This window comes from Tripterygium wilfordii, chromosome 22 (assembly GCF_013401445.1).
Source record: "Tripterygium wilfordii isolate XIE 37 chromosome 22, ASM1340144v1, whole genome shotgun sequence".
NCBI classification, from domain to species: domain Eukaryota; kingdom Viridiplantae; phylum Streptophyta; class Magnoliopsida; order Celastrales; family Celastraceae; genus Tripterygium; species Tripterygium wilfordii.
In genome coordinates this window covers 8,894,957-8,909,111 of record NC_052253.1, presented here as the reverse complement: position 1 = coordinate 8,909,111, position 14,155 = coordinate 8,894,957, and the positions used below count along the sequence as shown (strand labels likewise).

The 14,155-nt window shown below is 35.7% G+C and overlaps 2 protein-coding genes across 2 annotated transcripts; both read left to right on the top strand.

The window, feature by feature from the left end:
• The first annotated feature begins 6,340 nt into the window (after positions 1-6,340).
• LOC119991488 lies at positions 6,341-8,735 on the top strand. The gene is made up of 4 exons (XM_038837834.1): positions 6,341-6,346; positions 6,784-6,837; positions 7,060-7,121; positions 7,331-8,735. Exons 1-4 carry the CDS (start codon positions 6,341-6,343, stop codon positions 8,733-8,735), a joined length of 1,527 nt encoding a protein of 508 aa, XP_038693762.1.
• Positions 8,736-11,154: 2,419 nt separating this feature from the next.
• On the top strand, positions 11,155-13,881 carry LOC119991487. Its single transcript, XM_038837833.1, has 6 exons — positions 11,155-11,273; positions 12,085-12,456; positions 12,535-12,661; positions 12,751-13,032; positions 13,123-13,224; positions 13,303-13,881. The coding sequence occupies exons 1-6, from the start codon at positions 11,155-11,157 to the stop codon at positions 13,879-13,881; spliced, it is 1,581 nt and encodes a 526-aa protein (XP_038693761.1).
• The last annotated feature ends 274 nt before the right edge of the window (positions 13,882-14,155 follow it).

Sequence of the window (14,155 nt, the reverse complement as noted above, 5' to 3'; positions counted from 1 at the left end):
TGTATCCACCAACTAAATTTTCTAGCTTTATTGTTGTAGAAAAGAGAACAGCTCCAAGCGTTGGTATAATCGAAATAATTATATTGCTTTGTTAAGTAACCAAAGTGGCGAAGTTGCCTGAAGGACAACGGACTAGCTAATCCCCAATCTTCTAGAGTCAAGGCTTGCTTGATAATTAATTTTGAATAAGCCCATTCAGCACCTTTAACAGTAGGCTCGGGGATGACAGAGCCAGATTCTATTAGAACCTGTTGGTAGAAGAACACATCTTTGGGATGATTTGCAGGATGCATATCTTTAAAGAGGTAAAGCTAGGCTATTTCAAGAGGGTTAAGGTTCATATGATTTACCTCCACAGAGACTATTTGTTTGGAAGTAATTTGGATAAATGGGTAGATGAACTCTTTATTTGAAGCCATTGGTGTAGCGAATTTGTAAGCTTCTTCAACCAGTCTGTTAGACTTGTCAGACGACGAAGTCGCCTCTCTTAGGGGAGAATTTCTCGTTTTCTTGAAATTGGGTGACTTCATTACTCCTTTAAGTTTCCTATCCCTGCAAAAATTCTATGGTTAGAAAATCAGGCAAAGAGTTTAACTCTCCCTTAATATATTCAATATCAAAATCAAATAAAGACAGAATCCACTGCCATCTAGCAAATATTTGTTTAGAAGCTAAATTTTTAACATTTTTAGTAAGAATATCCTTAGCCGCACTACAATCTATCCTTAGTAGAAACTTTTGATTTATTAAATCTGATTCAAATTTTTGAATGCAAAGTACTATGGCTAAGACTTCTTTCTTAACAGTAGAATAGTTTATTCTAATACCCGACCAGACTCCCGAAGTGAACCTAACCAGATTTTCTTTACTTCCGCATTTTTGCTTCAAGATTCCTCCGTATCCTTGATCAGAGGCATCAGTTTCTACAATTTTGTAGGCATTGGGATCTGGTAATGCTAAACAAGGAATTTCCTTAGTTTTACTCTTAAATTTTTGAACTGTCCTACTATGAGCTTCTGTCCAATCCGGAGGATTTTTCTTTCTTAGTCTTTTGAATAGTATCTTAGCATCAATTGCTAAGTCTTTGTAAAAGTCTGAAAGATAATTGAAACTTCCAAGAAACCTTTGAATTGCTTTTTGTCTTTTATTTCATCCGAAAATTTTTCTGAAAAACTTATAGCTCTTTCAATAGGTTTAATATAGCCATAAGTTATATCATGTCCCAGAAACCAAATTTTGGTTTGGAATAATTTCATTTTTCTGGCTGACACCACTAGTCCCACCTTTTCTATAATTTTGAGAAAGTTTTCCAGATGTTTTACATGCTAGTCCAAAGATTTAGAGAATACTAAGACATCATTGATATAAACGATCGTAAAAGTCGAATAAGGATTAAATATCTCGTTCATAATCCTTTGGAATTCCGAAGGAGCATTTTTTAATCCGAATGGCATAACATTCCATTCATAGTGCTTAGTGCCCAAAGGGTACTGTGAATGTCGTTTTGTAACCATCCTTTTCGTCAATCTGGATTTGCCAATATCCTGATTTCATATCAAATTTTGAAAATATAATTGCATCATATAACCTGTTTAATAGATCTCTTTTATTAGGGATTGGGTACCTTATCCATTGAAGCACCTTGTTTAAAGGCTTATAATTTATAACCAACATGGGTACACCTCTTTCTAGTTCAACAGCATTTTCAACATAAATGCTGGGCAGCTCCAAGGACTAGAACTTTTTCGAATGAGTTTTTTCTTTTCTAATTCCGCAGTCTCTGTTTTATAGAGTTCCATATGTTTTTCATTCATAACAATTGGTCTTGCCTTAGTAGGAATTTTCCTTTCATCAAAATCCTTTTCATAGGGTAGTTTAACTACATAGCTTTTTCTATCCCAGAAAGCATTCGGGATTTCTGAGCATACCTTATTAGTAAAAGACTCAGTAATTTCTTCTATTTTCCTTTTCATTTCTGGAGTGGATAACCTTTGAGCTAATTTCTCAGATTTTATTTCTTCACTCAACGAATTAATAAATTCTTGTTTTTGATTAATAGATGTTAAAATAACGTCTACTATTTTTTGTTCCAGAGGTTCAATGAAATCAAATTTTATTTTATTCCCATTGATCTCTGAACATATCCCCGGCTCGTCTATTAGACAGATTGGGTAGAGTTTTAATAAAAACTCATTTCCGAGTATAACATCATGTGAAATGTTTTTAACTAGAATGAATGGAACAAAAATACATACCTGGTGGTTGCAGACCACTGCATTTTCCAATTTATATCTAACCTGTAGAGGCTGTCTATTTGCAGATCGAATCACCTGAGTAGTCTTTGAGAAATATCTTGATGGTACAAGTCCTTCTCTTATACAACAGACATCTGCTCCAGAGTCAACTAATGCTTTGGCCTCAAAAGTGTACTCATTTTGAATTGCTATGGTTATCTTAGCAAACCATCTCTGTCCAATAGACTCTATCACGCTTATCTGAGGAATTTCCTCTTCCTTGGTTTTGCTAGATTCTCCTATAATTTCCCCATTGCTTCTCTTTTCAATAACTCCATCATTGGATCCAGTTCTTCATCTTCAGTTTTCTCCTTGGGGTTCATAGAGTATTCTTCCAGAGAACTGACACGATCCTTTAGAAATTTTATTTCTTGTTTAAGAAGTTTTACTTCTTGTTGGAGATCATCTGTAGAAGTTTTCTTAATACAGGCTTTTCTTTTCTTTTATTAATAATCTGGGTTACATCATATGGAATTGTAGTCACTTTTTCCTCTACTTTGGAGGCTAAACCCTTTTCTTTGGATTGGAAAAGTTTTTCCCAGAATTTTCTTCGAGTTCCAGGGTCTTGTATCTGATCTATTAGATCCAGAACAAGATTGTCTTCTCTTGTTATTACATTTAGACCATAATAACAGTCTTTTACCTCTTCTTTTCACTTTCCAAATTTTCAGAATCTTCTGAAATTTCAGATTCATTTTCTAGTTCCATAATCCTTTTTTCCTCTTCTTTATTATTCAGAAGAGCTAATTCTAATGATTTTTTCATACCTTCATCGAGTTCCAACGCGTCAATCGCTCTCTTCACTCGACATCTATTGGCGTAATGCCCCAGCCTTCCACACCTAAAGTAAGTTGCAGGCTTCCTATCTTCGCTTCTCGAAAAGTTTCTTTTTCTCTGTTTCCTTCTTCCTGAGGAGGTTTGTTTTGGGACAAACCTCTTTTGTCTTTGCTTTGGAGTATATGCTTTATAATATTTTCGTTATTGTTTAGATCTCCGGGCTCCTCCAGGTTTTTTGTCTCCAAAGTTAGAAGATAGCCTACTTGTTTACAGAAATCACCCAGAGCATTTTTGCCCATTTGTTTTTCTTTTTTCAACTGCTTTTGCAGCTTAAGTTCATTACATAAAGTAATGCCTTCTCGCAACACTTGGTTTGAAAGTTCTCCCCAAGTGAGCAGATTATAGGGTATCACCCCTTTGTATTGAGTCATAAGCCGATTCCGTATTCTTTCATAGAAAAGAATAGGTAATCCTGAAAGAAAATTTTCTTTCCAGAAATCAGAGTTACAGTCTCCTCTTTGCATGACCTTAGTAAAGAAGGTATCTTTATACCATTTGTAATGAGAAAGATCCGGACACCTTAAATTCATCAAGGTTTCACTCGTTCTATCTTGGTTTAACCAAGATTCACACAAAAGATGATTTAGAATTGTATAAATTAAAGTGTTTATAAAATCTACTGTTCCGTCTTCCTTCTTAGCAGCCAAAATTTATGCTTTTCCTGCATTAGAAATGCAGTAATCCCACCAACCTTTTAGTTGGCCAGCAATCCCCAAGATCATTGCTTTGGTATTATCTTCATTAGTTACCCTTCTAGCATGTGCTGCGGCAGCAAATATCGCCATATGATGGATTTTAGTCAGAATTTGATATTCTGATAATCCATCAATGTTCCATTCGACTACTGAGTTACCGTCAAAGGTTATTTGATCCCTTAATGGTTCCTCATGTAACAGATCAACCGGAGATGGGCGAGGGTAATAAGGTTTAGAGCTTGATCCCCTTTCGATCTTGTTGATTTCCAAATTTTGGATCATATTTCTAACATCTTTAATATCTTCATCTCCTTCGGATATTTCCGAAATAGCTGAACTTAATACCGCTACTTCGGGCTTTTTTGACGAAGAACTTCCCTCATCTTTACTTCTAACATTACTTAGGATTTCTTCAATCAAATCCTTGTATGGTTCCAGCTTTATCTGATAATCATACCTTATTTGAGGTACCTGATTTGGTTTTGTTATTGATTCAAGTTTTACTTGATCTCTATCCTTTTGGATAAATCTTTCTATTCTGGTTAACTATTTTCCTACGATTTGCAGGAAATAATTAGTATAATTATTTTGATTCAGGACACTTTTAATATCTCCATCTAGTTTAAATGGAGTAGCAGGAATATCATGCGTATCCTTTTTTATTACTAAATTCAGTGGAGGTGGATGTACAACAACCATTTCTGTCCCCTGAGTTGTGACAAATTTTGTCTCAATTACCATTACCTCTCTGAAATTCTCTTCCCCCAACTCTGGATCACCTTCCTCTAGTAGTGCCGAAGAAAATGGTTTGGGAGTTTTTAGGATATAAGCCGATTCTGGCCATTGAGGTACATATGCTTCTCGTTCTATAAATCCCATCTTCTTATGCATCTCCCGTTAGAACATCAAAAAGGTAGGAGGGTTTAACTTGTTGATCTTATGTCGAAAGATACAGGCTATATACATATACATTGAGATCCACCTTCTTCTCATCTGTTCGGGAGTACGTCTAAAGAACCAATGTTGAGCACACTACAAGAAATTAGCGATTTACCAACTGCTTTTTTCCAACCGATTATTTTGGTTGGAATTTGCAACCGAATTCCAACCATTTCTCATTATGTTAACATTTACCAACCGATAAAATATTGGTTGGAAAATCGGTAGGAAAAATTTACTTTCCAACCGAATTTCCAACCCATATTTCGGTTGCCAAATATAAGATTTTTTTAAAATTTTTGAAAAATATTTCCAACCGAATATTCGGTTGGAATATGTTATTTTATTTTATTTTTATTTATTTATAACATTCAGATTATTTTCCAACCGATAATTGTGGTTGGAAAATAAATTTAGCTATTTTTATAAATAACGTACTGAAAATTAATTTACCAACCGACTTTATCGGTTGGAAACTTATTTTTTGTTTTTTCCAACCAAAATATCAATTGGAAAATAAAATTAATATTAATTTAATAATTTTTGGTTTCCAACCGAAATATTGGTTGGAAATAAAGAAACCATTGTAGATGATTTGAACCCTTTGATCCAGCCCTAATTGCAGAAACATATTACTCCCGAAACCCCTTCTTCTCCCACACCCTCCTAGTTTAGCGTCTGAACTGTTGTAATCTGTCTGTGTATTGGGCTGGTCTTAGAACAAGTGACGCGCGCGCCCACACACCGCGAGATAAGAACTAGTAGGGATAATCTCAGACAACGGAAAGGAATACACACTCTCTTATCCCTGGTACGCCAGTTTTCACTTGTAATTATTCTACTTTGCTCCGTTTTCACTTGTAATTATTCCTATCTTGACTTTTGGGGTGGGGGGTTTTCGAATCTCATTTATTGCTTTTGTTTTACTAATAAGAATTTCATGTATAGGGTTTAGAATTGATTGATTCCCCATATTGTTTTTTCCAATTTGTTTTGTGATGTCGGGTGGGGAGGGATTAGATTTTGGTGATCTCATTCCTCCTTTAGCTGTTGAGCTTATGTTCAATTATTTTCTATAACTTCGTCATGGTTCTACGTTTATGGGTTTAGTATGAATGGTATAGTTATATCAATTTGTGTACCCTCTGAGCTCTTTTGGAGCATTGGGTATAAATATGTAAGTATGTCTTCTTATTGTGATTGAACTTGGTGATTTGGAAACTAGGAAATTACTTTAGTCAATTCCTTGGTCACAACATGTTTAAATAGCCCAAATTACAGTGCAGAAATTTGATATATATATAATGTTGGTGAGCAGCAGATAGCATACATTCACAACAGAGATTTTCAAGCAAAACTGAATTTCGTTCACATCTCTTATTCCTATTAGTCTACTTCTACTAGAGATTCTATATACTAGAACTTAAATTCAAACCCTCTAGCTATCACGAATTGTAAGAGTGCGGCTGGCACTTGACCAAAACCAGCTGTGTAAAGACTAGAGAGGTTGGCTTGTCTTTTCATCAACAAGCTGTCATAGTGGATTTACCAAATCTCAAGGACGAGCCTTGAGTAATGGATGTAGGTCCATTGTGGCTGAAGCAATCTAAACCTGGTTGCACTTTTTCTGCCCACTTTTATAGCTTTCAATAGAAGCTTTTGAGGGAGTTATATAGCTCTAGGGTTTCTCTTCTTATCGTTTGAATCATAGCAGTAATTCCTTGGTTCTAGAAAATTTTGTCCTGATTCTTTCTAAATCATTTCTTCTCTTTCCTTCATAACAGTAACTTAATTCAAGCTTTGAATTTGAATTCTTCAATATGCTAATTGCTTTGATCTCTCAACAGCATCACAAATCTTCCATATCGATTCTTGATGTTTCCATATTTAGTGTTTCCAGCTCTCAGTAGTCTCTACTGTTTTCAATCTTCTAATTTACACCGACTTCATGACATGTTACTTGAGCCTAGTCAACCAAAATCTTCTACATCAGTTATTGTCATAGTGCATTTATATAGTCTGCAAACTTGACAACTTGTAAGCTTATTGTTAAGCTTCGTGTCTGTGATAAAGTATTAGACTATTAGTCCATATAGATAACTGATTCTTGTAAATGTAATGTGTGTAAATGTAATGTAAGAGCATGAATATATTTGTGGTGCATTTGTGGGTGTTTTTGTTAGTGCTTAATCAGGTTTTATTTTTATTAGTGCTTAGTCAATTTTCATTTCATTTTGTTGTTCTGTAGGTCCAGCATCACCCTAGGGGTCTGTGCTTATCATCCTTGCTGGTAGGTTCCCGGGCAAGCGAGCAGTTTTCCTAAATCAGCTGCCATTTGGGTTTCTTCTCATCTCTGGTGTGTATGATGTCTCTCCTTTTGTTCATTTATTTCTTGCTGTGTATTTAGAGTGTTAGATGACGTGTGACATATTCGTCCGGGTCCATGTGGAGTCTCTACAGTTGTTGGTTGCTTGTTTCCATCATTTTTTGAAAAATTCTACAAGTAGTTATAGGAAGTGTAAATTTTTAGCATGCAATTTTTCATATCTTTTTAACATTATGTAGGATGGATATTCTTGAGCATCGTAACTGGATGTATAATAGGCTTCTTCCAGGCCGAAAGGGAATTACAGATAACTTTTTACTTGGGGTGGAGGAGTTTATTTCTTTTGCATGTCAACATCCGATATTTTTAAGTGAGGGGAAATTAAGGTGTCCATGTTCAAAACACAAAAATCAGAGGTACTTAACTCCTGATGAGGTGAAGGTTGATCTTTATAGAAAAGGGTTCACACCTAATTATTGGTATTGGACTTCACATGGAGAGGAAGAGCCTCAAATAGATGTTGAGATTGACAGATCTTTACCAGGTTCAAGTAGTGTGCACATTAGTGATGATCAACAAATGAATAGATATCAGACAATGATTTTCGATGCTGTAGGCCCTGATTTTACCACTGAATATGAACAAAATGTTGAGGAAGCTCCAAATATGGATGCTCAAAAATTTTATGATATGTTGCATGCATGCCAAAAACAATTATGGCCTGGATCTAAACACTCTGAGTTGTCAGTCGCTGTTAGGATGTTGAGTATTAAATCTGATTATAATATGTCACAACGATGTTTTGATGAAGTTTTACAACTCATGAAAGAGACAAATCCTCTTGACAATTGCATACCTTCTAATTTTTACCAAGCAAAGAAATTAGTCTCCAAACTTGGACTTATCTCCCAAAAAATAGATTGTTGTGTTAATGGTTGTTTATTATATTTTAAGGATAATATAAATTTGAGGGAATGCAAGTTTTGTGGTTCTCCTCGATATAAGCCAAGTAGGAGTTGTAAGAAAAAGTTGAAAGATGTCCCTTTTAAAAGGCTGCATTATTTGCCGCTCATTCCTAGACTTAAGAGGCTATACGCCTCAATGAGTTCTGCAAGTCACATGAGATGGCACTATGAAAAAAGGCGGGATGAAGGTGTTTTGTGTCACCCATCAGATGGAGAACATTGGAAACATTTTGATCAAACTTACCCTGATTTTGCTATTGAGCCAAGAAATGTTAGACTTGGTTTATGTTCTGATGGTTTTACTCCGTATAGTCAATCATCTTCACCTTACTCGTGCTGGCCAATAATTATTACTCCATACAATCTTCCTCCTGAGATGTGTATGACAACTCCGTACATGTTTTTAACCTGTATTATTCCTGGCCCGCATAACCCCAAGAGTAAGATAGATGTGTATTTGCAGCCTTTGATAGATGAGCTAAAGTTGTTATGGGACGAGGGTGTCTTAACGTATGATATTTCAAGAAAGCAAAACTTCAAAATGAGGGCAGCTTTAATGTGGACAATCAATGATTTTCCTGCATATGGAATGTTGTCAGGGTGGAGCACAGCTGGAAAATTAGCATGCCCTTATTGTATGAATCGATCAAAGGCTTTTACTTTGAAACACGGGGGTTAAAATTCTTGGTTTGATTGTCATCGCCAATTCTTGCCAATGGATCATGCGTTTAGAAGGAATAAGGATTCTTTCTTCCGAAATCGAGTTGAGAATTCACAACCGCCGAATAGGTTGAGTGGAGATGAAATGTTTGAAATAATACAATATCTCCCTAAAGTAATTGAAAATGACCTTAGTAGATTGGATGGTTACAGTGTGCAACATAATTGGCTGAAACAAAGTGTATTTTGGGAATTACCATATTGGAAATCTCACTTGCTTCGTCACAATCTGGATGTCATGCACATAGAGAAGAATGTGTTCGATAATGTGTTTAACACCATCATGGATGTCAAAGGTAAAACCAAGGACAATATAAAAGCAAGAATGGATTTGAAAGAATATTGTAGGCGACGGGATTTGGAGCTTAAAGAGTTACCCAATGGTAGAGTGATTAAGCCAAAAGCAAAATTTTCATTTACCATTGAGCAAAAACGAGCAGTATGTGAGTGGGTAAAAGGGTTGAGAATGCCTGATGGATATGCCTCAAATTTGGCTAGGTGTGTAGACATGAAGGAGGGCAAGTTGTTTGGTATGAAAAGTCATGACTGCCATGTGTTTATGGAGTGTTTACTTCCAATTGCCTTGAATGCTTTACCAGAACCAATATGGAATCCTATAACTGAATTGAGTCAGTTCTTTCGAGATTTATGCTCAACAACTTTACGAGTGGATGAGTTACATCAAATGCAGCAAAACATTCCTGTTATCTTATGCAAGCTCGAAAGAATCTTTCCACCAGGCTTCTTTGACTCAATGGAACATTTACCTATTCATTTGCCATATGAAGCAATTGTGGGTGGACCAGTTCAATATAGATGGAGGTACCCTTTTGAGAGGTAAAAATTGTTTAATTTTTTCATGTCTTGTTAGTTATTTTTGTCGATATGGACTAACTTTCTTAAATTTACACTAATTGCACAATATAATTACAAACAGGTTTCTCGGTAAATTAAAAAAGATGGTGAAGCAAAAGGCTCGTGTGGAAGGTTCCATCTGTGAGGCATACTTATGCCAAGAGACTTCTCATTTCTGCTCGTATTATTTTGAGCCTCATATACATACTATGAGAACTAGAGTTGGACGAAATGATGATGGGGGTCTAGATGACTCAATCCAACCAACTCTATCTATTTTCAATCAACCTGGACGTCCATTTGGACAATGCATATCTCGTTTTTTAAACGAGAAAGAATTGGCTGCAGCCACATTACATGTCTTGTTAAATTGTGAGGAGGTCGAACCATATATTGAGTAAGTAGCACGTACTATTAACAATACTTTATATTCAATCACTCAAGCACATACATCTTCAACTGATATAATGAATGTATTGCAGTATATTTGTTCAATATATACAAACAGTCACCCCACATATTAGTGACAAAGAGGTGGATGCTAGGATTGAAGCTGAATTTGCACTATGGTTCAAACATTATGTAAGTGATGCATCTAAATATTTGTATTAAAGATACACAGCTTCACTTGTTTTATCTTACTAAATATTTTCTTCTATGCCTAGGTCCACAATCCTGAAAATGTTATTCTAAATCGATATTTGCATGACTTGGCATGGGGCCCTTTGATAGCAGTGAATACATGGCCCATTTACTTTGTCAATGGGTACAAGTTCCACATAGATGCATGGAGTGAAGGGAAGAAAATGAATAATAGTGGGGTGTGTGTCAAAGGCACGGGTCATGGTGAAGGAGAAAATGATTATTATGGAGTCCTTAAAGAGGTGGTGGAATTAGAATATCCTGGAGAACCTATTAAAAGGGTGGTGTTGTTTTATTGTGATTGGTTTGATCCGATGATAAATCGAGGTATGAAAGTCCATAAACACTATGGAATAGTCGAGATTCGACATAATAAGAGGTATGGAAAATTTGATCCATTCATATTACCACAACGTGCGAGTCAAGTGTACTATGCACCTTATCCAGGAAAGGTAAAAGAGAAAGTAAATTGGTGGGTTGTCTTCAAGACTAAATCTAGGAGTATAATAGATGATAAAAACACTCTGGAGGTTGCTTATCAAGATGACGCAATGGCACAACAACATGTAATCATTGAAGGCGATCATCTTGAAAACTTACACGACATTGAAGGCAACTACGAGGAAGTTGATGGTTATAGTGAAACGAACGATGATGAAGATGATGAGGATATTGAAAATGATGACGAATCAGAATTTACTACTGATAGTGATTCTGAATAGGTGATCTTAGTTTCCCACATGTTTTGTCCTTTTGTTAGACTTTTTATCTGAATTACCATTGGTATGTTGTATGTTATGTTGCCTGCGGCTTGTACCATAATGGTTCAAAAGTCGAAACATATGTTCTTTTTAATTATAATTCAGAGCATCTGTGATTGCATGCATCATGATCTTGAAATATTTGCTTGCTATTCTAATGGTTCTGTTTGTTCTTGGCAGATAGTTGAGTCCATCAAGGGGGCTCTCAACGTCACTGCAGATCCTGTCACCTTATTCAGGTTCGTCATTTGGGACAAATTTCTTTATGAATATATAAGGAGATATTATGAGACACGAGTGGGTAAAAGAGAATTCTTGAATTCCCATTATACATGATAAACTTTTATATATATATATATATGTATATTTATAGTATGTATACTGTATTGCTCATGCTCACAGCTTCAAATGGAGAGAAAAATCAATGAGCAAATATGTATTCTTCTCTTGTTGTAGGGGGCAGTTCCTCAAATACTTGAAAATACAAAGGCAGATTTTTATTGTATATGAAGTCAATTATATGATAGGTTATTCTGTCTTCAGTTATTTTAGCATTTGACATCTTGATAGGAGGTTCGCATATGAGTTTAATGCCTCTGGTAGGTAGTCTGGATGGATTGGAATGAATTCTTTGGTGTTATTATTTGCTTTTTCCTGGAATATTAGTTGTAAGCCAAGAAATCAATTTGGCCAGGTGTAGTACCTAATAGATGTCAAAGTTTTCTTGCTCTTGGCATGTGTGGGATCCTTTTTGGTGCAGAATATTTGTTAGGGGCAATCAGAGTTTAACCTGTCTTATTTGGTTCTTTCATGTAACTTATTTGTTCAATATTTTTCTTATCAAACCATCAGTTAAAACATTTGTTGATGCCAGTTGATGTGCACACAGATTTCTCCCTCCTATTGGTTGTTGAAGTTTTACCTTTCTATATTGATTTAGACTATATTCCATTCCATGCTATATTTAGCTCTCACGTTTCATTGTTCCAATATATTTTCTACTTACCCATATGCAAGTAAATCTTTCTTTTCCTTGTTTTATCATTTCAGTTGTTGGAATCCATTAATATGTAGTCAGATGTCAGATTCGGGTCATAGGAAGGATTCTGGGAAAGGGACATCAACTAATAGGGGTCACCTAAGGAAATACAGGCTTAGGGTTTCTAATGACAGCCCTACACCGTCCTCTATAGCTTCACCACCTCCATCAACTGTTCCACCATTTTTGTCCACTAATTTGCCACCACCTCCGTCCACTTTGCCACCAGCTTTAACAAGTTCTAGCCCAAGTACTTCACAAAATATAAATCCTCCTACAGGGTCACCACCCATTAATCAAACACATGCTACCAGCTCTAGTCATGCAGAGGTCAGTGAGACACCGAATCCAAAGAAGCAGTTAATAGAGCCTGATGGAGAAGGGTAAGCAAGAAACAAATATAAATTGAATTTTTATTAATTTTTTTTACAATACATATTTTTGTCATTACTTTTAAACAGATTTCATCCACATAAGCCTGCGATTAGTGGCATATCAGAAATAGTTCGGAGCAAATTTGATATGCCCTATCCCTCATGGAAGAAAATACCCCCAGAAGTTCGAAAGATGTGGTTTAGAGAGTTTGAGGCAAGTTATTGTTTAAATTTTTCATTGATGTTAAAATACGTTATCGTACATAACGTTAATGTGTAATTCTTATTACAATTGTAATGCAGAAGAGATTTACTTGGCTGTCTCACCATGATCCACTTATTCGCGCTAATTTTGAGAAGCGTGGGGCAGCTCGAATGAAAGATATGTTATCAGATGTGTGTGTTAGAGGGATCAAGCCGGACTGGATTGTTGATTCAGTGTGGGAGGCACTCTGCAACCACTGGAGTTCTGAACACTTTAAGAAGATAAGTGTGCAAAACAAGAGCAATCGTACTTCCTCTGAAAATGGTGTTTCATTGCATACAGGCGGCTCCGCCCCTGCCACTAAACATGCAAGAAAGATGGTATTCTTGACAATTATTTATTTCACTCTCTTTTTTTATTAACATAATTTTTATATTAGATGTTAATATTATAGTTCTTTAAAATTACAGGAAGAAGAGTTGGGTAGGAAGCCAACTGTAGCTGAATTATTTATGCGCATGCATATGAAAAAGAACAAGACTTGGGTTGATACTAAATCCGGGATGACATATGTAAGTCATGGGCACTTGTCACAAATACACTAAGTAAATATCTATAATCTTAGAAAATTAATTATATTTCTTTTGCAGAACAAATTTACTGATAAGATGAGTCAGCTAGAGGCAAGTCAGAGCACAGGGGAAGGGTCATGTAGTGGTGATCAACATGCTGATCAGCCTTTACCATCTGAATTAGACGTATGGAAGGAAACAGTTGGTGGGAAGAGAAAAGGGAGGTTGTATGGACTCGGTTTACAGTCCACAGTGGTTTCAGATGCTTCTTCCCGGTATTCAAGTTTCTCAAATCATTGGGATGAAGATGAATACATTCAAGAAAAAGTTAGGACTCATGTTTCTTCACTTAGTGCTGAGTTTAATACTCAGTTAGAGACAGAACGAAATGGAAGAGCTGAGTTGGCTGCTCGTCTGGAGTCATTGCAGCAGGAAAATATCCAATACAAACGTTTGCACTCCAAGGCGATGAAGAAGCTTAATAAAACAAACAAGATGGTTAGTCTTCTTTTCAAACAAATGAATGTCAAAGCTATTCATGGAGCTTCTACTTCATCTCAACTACCACTTGATGAAGATGAATGTGAGGATGATGAAGATGAAGGTGGGGATGAGGAAGATGAAGGAGATGAGAGTGAGGATGATGAATTGGATTGAATTACTTTGTGTTAAGTTGTTTAATTGAATCTTATGATGATATATTGATAATACTATTTGACATACTGAATTATTTGATGAGATTGTATTTGAAATTGTATCTGAATTGCTTTTAGATTTGTTTTGGAAGATTTTTTTACAGGTGGCATAAAGTATAATTAAATTAAATTAATTATTTTATTATAACCGTACCAACCGTTATTTCGGTTGGTATATATCTATACCAACCGATTGTGTGATATCTTTATCTTGCTTTGCAACCATTTTTTTGGTT

Excerpts from the sequence above, each read along its gene's own strand:
- LOC119991488 (XM_038837834.1), top strand. Across the intron at positions 6,838-7,059 it reads AGCTTCGTGTCTGTGATAAA|GTTCCCGGGCAAGCGAGCAG; the intron begins GTATTAGACTAT and ends CCTTGCTGGTAG. Across the intron at positions 7,122-7,330 it reads TGGGTTTCTTCTCATCTCTG|GATGGATATTCTTGAGCATC; the intron begins GTGTGTATGATG and ends AACATTATGTAG.
- LOC119991487 (XM_038837833.1), top strand. The coding sequence starts at position 11,155 with ATGCATCATGATCTTGAAATATTTGCTTGCTATTCTAATGGTTCTGTT. Across the intron at positions 13,033-13,122 it reads CTAAACATGCAAGAAAGATG|GAAGAAGAGTTGGGTAGGAA; the intron begins GTATTCTTGACA and ends TTAAAATTACAG. Across the intron at positions 13,225-13,302 it reads CTAAATCCGGGATGACATAT|AACAAATTTACTGATAAGAT; the intron begins GTAAGTCATGGG and ends TTTCTTTTGCAG.